This window comes from Empidonax traillii, unplaced genomic scaffold (assembly GCF_003031625.1).
Source record: "Empidonax traillii isolate 1590-97213 ecotype Southwest subspecies unplaced genomic scaffold, ASM303162v1 scaffold277:size2070623, whole genome shotgun sequence".
Classification (NCBI taxonomy): domain Eukaryota; kingdom Metazoa; phylum Chordata; class Aves; order Passeriformes; family Tyrannidae; genus Empidonax; species Empidonax traillii.
The window spans coordinates 1,395,920-1,403,051 of NW_020955470.1; the positions used below are offsets into that span (position 1 = coordinate 1,395,920).

A 7,132-nucleotide genomic window follows, 5' to 3' on the forward strand; every position below is an offset into this window, starting at 1 on the left:
TATTATCATCGTTATTACTGTACTGAGCTACTGGAAATTACTTAAAGATAGCCAATTACTGTGGATTTTCTTGAGATGACTTTGTAGGATATTAAAACGGGAGTGTTACACTGCAGAAAACTCATAATGAAGTTGTAAAAGTGAGATTATATCCCGTGCCTTAAAATGTTATTGTCCATCCTGGAAGCAAAAAAATCCAAATAATGAATAAATTCTGATTAAGACAAAAATGTGCTGACCTCTCTTTTCACTTGTAGTTTATAGTGACTCATTTACTGCTTGCTGAAAATTCTCCATCTCTGTTTCCATGATTTTTGAGTCATATGCCAGAAATGTTCGTGATTTCTGGAGAAAGGTTATGGCCAATGGGCAACTGGATTTCTGCAGTTTAACGAGGGCCCACTTGTCAGGTGAGCTGCTGAACTGGATAGTGTGATAGCTCCTGCCACTGAGAACGTGAGCACAGGTCAGCTCTTGTGGTCCAGCAGGTGATGAGCCACTTGATAAGCTGTGGTGACCCTGTGGCTGCGACCCTCATACAGCAGCGTGTGACTAACAGCAGCATGGCTGGATCAAGAGATGCCTGTCCCTAATGCTTCCAGCTCTGGGCTTTTATTCTCTGCTTCATAGGACATCTCCTTCACTTAAATCAATCTGGCTACATGACTGTGCTTTGCAGCACAGTATGCTGAGAAATGAATATGATTAAAAATGGCACTAACACCATCATTTTGGAAAAGGTTTCTTTTTAACAAAATAGGTCATTTATAAAGCTGGTTTAGAACATGGCTGTACCTCGAGATTGTTCCCATGAAGATTTAAAATAGCTTTGTTAATATCCACTTTAAATGGTTATTTGGATTAATATTCTTGAGTTTCCCATGAACACAGGTTGAATTATACAGTGAAGAAAATTAATTATTTCCACTGGCAGTAAGGAATAATTTCTTACACAGAATTTCTGCCTCCTACTTGACTGGATTTCTAGACATTCCAATTTAAGTTCTTGATGAGTTGAGAATAAAAGATTTCCCTATTCTAAGCTGAAAGATTAATTACAGAACAAAGACTGTCTACAAAGAAAAATGTTATTCCTCACCCTTTACCAATGCTGAGAGAAAGTAATTAGTTAGGGGTCTAATCAAACCCCCAGCAGGATTTGTAGCGAAAGGTTAAACCATCGCTATCCTTGCTGACACCTTGCTGTTCTGGGTGCTGGAAAGAGCTCTGGTTTAATTGCAACATTCTGGGAACCTAACAAGACACTCTCCCTGTGACAGCAATCTCTGAAGTATTGGAAAGCATGATCTAGAGGGACATGGGATTTCACAACAGCTGACAAAATTGTGCAATTGTAGCAGTGCCGTGCAGGAAGAAATGGTGCTGTGGATTCAGAGAGGTGGTGACTCTCAAAGGGCTCGACCAGCACAAGTTTTTACTCCTTCATTTGGGACATGCTTTGTTGGGATATCAAGCCAATTCCACTGATGCTGTAAATATTTCAGTGTTGACAGAAAGCAGCTTGGGAGAAAAGAACCGGGGGGTCTTGGTGGACACCAGGTTGAACATGAGCCAGCAATGTGCCCTTGCCACAAAAAAGTATCCTGGGCTGCATTACGCAGAGTATTGCTTGCAGCCTGAGAGAGGTGATCTTTCCACTTTATTCAGTGCTGGTGAGGCCACACCTGGAGTACTGTGTCCAGTTCTGGGTTCCTCGGTACAAGAGAGACATGGACCCACCAGAGTGAGTCCAACAAAGGGCCACAAAGATGATGAAGAGGCTGAAGCATCTCTCCTGTGAGAAAAAGCTGAGTGAGCTGGGACTGTTCGGCCTGGAGAAGAGAAGCTCAGGGGGATCTCATCAGTGTATACTGATATCTTAAGAGAGGCTGCAGAGAGGGTGGAGCTGGACCCTTCTCATGGTGCCCAGTGACAGGGCAAGAGACAATGGGCACAAACTGAAACACAGGAAGTTCCCTCCACACATGAGGAAACACCTTTTTACTGTGAGGGTGACCAAGCACTGGCACAGGTTGCCCAGAGAGATTGAAAGCACCCACAAAGTGCTTTCTTTGCTCTGCTCCTCCCAGGAATGCCTAAAACTAAACCATATGAGAAAGACCATAACTGAGATGCTGCTTGAACTCTGACGGGGTTGGTGCTGTGATCGTTTTTCTGGGGAGCCTACTACCCTCTCAGAGAACTTTTTCCCAATGTCATATCTGAACTTCCCCTGATGCAGCTTCATTCAGATTTCTCATGTCCTATCAGTCATCACCAGAGAGAGGAGTCTCCATCCTTGGAGATATTCAAAAGCCATTCAGACACGATCCTGGATAACCTGCTTTTTAGGTGGCTCTACTTGAGCAGACAGGTTGGACCAGGTACCTCCAGAGGTTCCTTCCAGCCTTGACTGTTCTGTGATTCTGTGACTTACACTGTGGTTGACTGACCGGCCTACAGGTTCATGTTAAAAACCTCCACTGCAACAGGACAGATGTATTTAATATCATGTGAAGGACTTCACTCTATCATGTCTGTCGACCTATTTTTGTCATTTCCATCAGTGTATTCATGGTTCCTCGTCCGGGGAGCTTGCTCACCGAAGCGTCCAACCAAACCCTTACTCTCAAACACATTTCAGTCACCAAACCACCTTCGTCGATCTCCCTGTGAGGATCCTCACCCTGGGAGCGAGGCGCGATGCCGGCACACGACTCAACGCCCTCCACACAAGGCGGCACCGCCGCGCCCTTCCCTGAGGGAAGGGGCCTCCAGCTGGGACACCCTGCTGGGGATAGGGGGCTCGGGGCTCGGCGTCACGCTGGGGTCCGGGCCGGCCGAGCCCCGCGGTAACCCCCCTGTGGGGGTCGGAGGCTCCGGGGCCCCCCGCGGCCGCCGCCCCCCGCGGGGCGGGGCCGGGCCCGCCCGACGCGTTTCGAACGGGCCAACGGGCGGCGCGGGGGGGGCGGGCGCGCGCAGGCCCCGCCCGGGACTTTAAAGCGCCATTTTGTGCTGGGCGCAGGACATCGATCGTTGCTCACACCCGGCGGCGCCTGCCCTCGGCGCTGTGTCCGCGCTGCCTTCGCGGCGTCTGTCCCGCCACCCCGTCCCGCTGCCTCCATGACCCGCAGTAGGAAGCAGGCGGCGCTGGAGAGAGGAGCCGGGAAGATGAACCCAGAGGCGGGGAGCGCCGCGGCGGCGACTGCGGGAGCCCGGCCGGCGGCGGCGGCAGCAGCAGGGGTAGCTGGCGGCGAAACGGCGGCCGCCGCCTGGGGGCTGGAGGGGGAGGCGGAGAAAGTTGTGTACTCGCGCTCGCAGGTCTCCTTCGCCGGCACCAAGGCGCTGGGCGACGCCCTCAAGCTCTTCATGCCCAAGTCCACGGAGTTCATGAGCTCCGACTCGGAGCTGTGGAACTTCCTCTGCAGCCTCAAGCACGAGTTCTCCCCGGTCATCCTCCGCAGCAAGGACGTCTACGGATACTCCTCCTGCCGCGCCGTCGTCCCCGACCCGCCGCCGCCCTCGGAGCGGCCCCGCCGCCGCGCCGGCAAGCGGCGCCTCCCGGTCGCCGACGCCAAGCGCCGGGCTGGGGCTGCGGGCGGCAGCGCCAAGCGGCGGCGGCGGCGGCGGCGCCGCAGGAGGGAGCGGGGCAGGCAGCGCCCCGCGGCCGGCGGCCCCCGCGCACCGGGGCAGGAGGAGGAGGCGGCGGCGGAGGCGCCGGAGCCGCCGGGCGAGCAAGCGGACAGCGAGCGGGGCAGCCCGGCGGCAGCGGCGGGCGCCTGGGAGCCGTTCGGCGGCAAGTCGCTGGAGGAGATCTGGAAGGCGGCCACCCCCCGCCTCACCACGTTCCCCACCATCCGTGTGCGGGGCAGCGTGTGGAACCGGCGGAGCCTGGCGGCGGCGCGGCGGCGGGCGCAGCGGATCCTCGGCGTGGACCTGTCCCCCGTGGTGCGGGTGCGCCGCTTCCCCGTGGCGCCGTCCTGAGCCCGCGGGGGCCCCGCTCCCCGCGCCTCACCTGGGCTGCGGTGCGGACAAAGAGACCGGTATCAGTCACCTGTTTACATTGCTTTTGTCTGGATCGTGTTCTGCTGCAGCACTTTATGGCCCGCTCGGGCGGCGCCGGGCCCCCCGCCGTATGGGGGGCGACCTGTCGGGCCCCGGCCTCGCCCCGGGCTGGGACCGCCTGGCAGGTATCACGCATGGGGACCAAGTTCCACTTCCACTTTTTTTCTCTCCCATTGGGCTACCTCACTGGTCCAGAAGTCCACCCAAGAAGTTATTTTCCAAAGGAACTTACTTTCATGCTTGTATAATAAAGCACCATCTAAATTCTTGCTATTTTTTTCCTTCCCCTCTCCTTTCCCCATTTCTGATGGATTATGTATGCTTTGTGGTGTTGCACTAGTATGTGCTCAGGGTATTTTGAATCCCAAGCATTCCCAAGTTTCAGTTTATTCTGATAAAGGATGCATAAAGAATGGAGGTTCAGGACTTGTGGCTGTTCTTGATGGTGCAAAAACTTTTTTTTTAATTATAATTTCATGGGCTTAGTGATATATAAAGTTGTATTGCGCAGTATAATTGTTACACTTTTGTATCTAAAGTCATTTTTAAAGTTTTCTAGTTGAACTAAGTATTTGTTTCTATGGAGCACCTAAAGATAGAATCATCTTGATATTTTATAACCCTGTTTACTTTAGGGAAGCTCATTTGGTCAACCTAAGTGAACTTAATAAAAGTTAAAGAACAAGTGGCGTTTCAGTTCAATGAAACTGCACAGGGATGGGTTCCTGGTGAAGTAAACCACGACCGAGGCTCTTTATGTCAATGAGCTCTGGCTTTGTGAAGAATGTAACTGCTCATCAGAGCAATGTATAGGTGTCTGGAGGTGAACTATGATCCAATGTTGGTGCTGACAGCCAGAAGTCAGGAGCTTGTATGACGCAAATATCACACTGAAGTGCCTGGCTCTGCAAAAAGAGCAAAACTTGATACCTGATCACTTCATGACAAACTTGCACTTGTTGACCTGCAGTTGGAAGATGGTTAATGATGGATAATCATATTTAATATAATTACTTGCACATAATTTTTTCTATAAACCTTTCATGGGTTTCACAGTAGACTGATGAGAATTCATGATGAAGCTTGATTATTTTGACTGAAGTAGAACATGTAGTCATTCTATGCACTAGGCAGTCACTTTTAAACTGATTTATTAAAGGCTTTTTTTAGGTAGGTCTTATGCCTTGCAGTTGGTGTGTGAGGTGCAAGGATGTGTGTGAGGGAGATTGTGATTATTTTCTTTTTACGTTAACTTTTTTATGCTATGAGAGGAATAAAAAATGCTGGGTAATACACAGTTTATGTCCCTAGTATCCTGGCAGACGGGACTAACGAGTTTTTATGGTGGAACGGACAACTTCACAACTTACAGAATCATTCAGTGACTTAACATTTCTGATGTCTGTCGACTCCTTGTTGTCTGCTGTCAACAGAGGCAATAACATGGCTTGATGTATAGAGGCTGCTCGTAAAAATGTGCTAGTGCTAACCTAAAGCATCCAACTTATAAAAATCTCTGTATATTTTGCAGTTCTTTCTTACATAATGAAGCTGCAAACTTCTTCCAAACTAGGGCTTAATCTATTCTATATCCATCTGGCTTTTGAAATTGTTTACATAACGTTAGACCGTCTGCCGATCGCTGCAGTAGTGCCACGTTGCATTTCAGAAATGAATTAAATGAAAGTTCAAGGGCACATATTGTTGTGCTGTTTCTCTGCTATAATACCTGCATAAATGTAGAGGCAAAATCGGGTTGATTTAAAACCCAGTAAGGCAAGTTGCAGTGTCACCAAGTGCTGAGTCTCCAGTTATCTCAGTTTTGAAGTTCCTCTTCGAACTCAAAAGTATTGCTCCTAGTTCTTGAAGCATCTAGGTGATTTCAGTGCTCCTACTGTTAGATTGAGGGTTTTTTTAGTATTCTTTTCAACTGTGTAGAAATATGCTAAAATGTAAGCAGTTGTCTTGTGCAAAGTCTTAACTCATAAACAGGCATAGGACAGGCTAGGTCAGATTTCAAGGGCAAGAGTTAAGGCTGCCAGAGGTATGATATGGGAGACACTGTATTTACTTTGTGCTGCTCCAAATTTGTTTGGAGGCATATCCTGAAATGTTCTGTGTGGGAACAAAATAGAGTGAAATAACTTATAACTGTTGAGTGACTCTCGCTGTGTGGGCTGTATACATAAGGCTTCCTTATTTTTCTCTTGGTTGTGCTTTGACTTCTTGGTTTAGAAGTGGCAGCTTTATTGGGAGTATAGTGTGCTTTGCTGATACCCTGTTAGCAAATTGGGTTGAAGTTTCACTGGAGTCTGAACTCCTCTGACAGCTGCATTTATAGATTCTTAACTGAGCTATTTCAGTCTGTGGAGTCAGATAAGAAAAGGAAATCTTTAGTCAGGTTTTCTGGCAAATTAATGTGCTGAAACAACTCATCAAAGGGCTGAGTACAGGGCAGTTGGAGTGTGAAAACCAACAGGTCACAGGGAAGCTAAACCAGCTTATTTCATTGTGTTCTTGGCAGTTTGTGGCAATCCAGGACAGGATGATCTGTGGTCCAGCTTCTCCCCTCTTTTTCCATCTCAAAGCTGTGACTCCCACCTACCTCCCTGTGTTCAGCTGAGGAAGCTAAGCAATCAGAAGACTCTTCAATTTTAGGTTTGGCTTTCATTTGACCTTCTAGCTGTAGAGCAGAGCTGAGGAAGGTTGGAGAGGGGTGTGCAGTATTGCTTCAATATTCAGTTAGATAATTTTAAGCATGGAAGCAATAGGGTTTATTTTATGAAAAGGGCTAATAATACTGTTGTACTCTACCTATATGTATGCTATTGGAGAAGGTGTAATGGATTAGCTGGACTTCTGGTCTCACTCTGTGTGGCTGTTCCTACGCACACACTGAGCAGTGTGAGAGGTGGGATTTGCCTGATTTTAACTCAGTGGTTTCAGTGTCCTGTCACACTGGGCTACTTCTGAGACTGACAGAATGCAGGCCCAGAATAAATCGAATGTACAATGCCCAGTCTTCTTCAGGCAGCATGGCTGGTTTTATATTAAACAGGAATTTTGT

General features: G+C 48.9%; 1 protein-coding gene across 1 annotated transcript; it reads left to right on the forward strand.

The window, feature by feature from the left end:
• The first annotated feature begins 3,020 nt into the window (after window positions 1-3,020).
• On the forward strand, window positions 3,021-6,848 carry CCDC71L (coiled-coil domain containing 71 like). The gene has a single exon (XM_027890113.1). It carries the CDS (start codon window positions 3,124-3,126, stop codon window positions 3,982-3,984), a length of 861 nt encoding a protein of 286 aa, XP_027745914.1. The 5' UTR covers window positions 3,021-3,123; the 3' UTR covers window positions 3,985-6,848.
• The last annotated feature ends 284 nt before the right edge of the window (window positions 6,849-7,132 follow it).

What these genes read in the sequence shown, in the direction of transcription:
- CCDC71L (XM_027890113.1), top strand. Translation starts at nt 3,124, where the DNA reads ATGACCCGCAGTAGGAAGCAGGCGGCGCTGGAGAGAGGAGCCGGGAAG.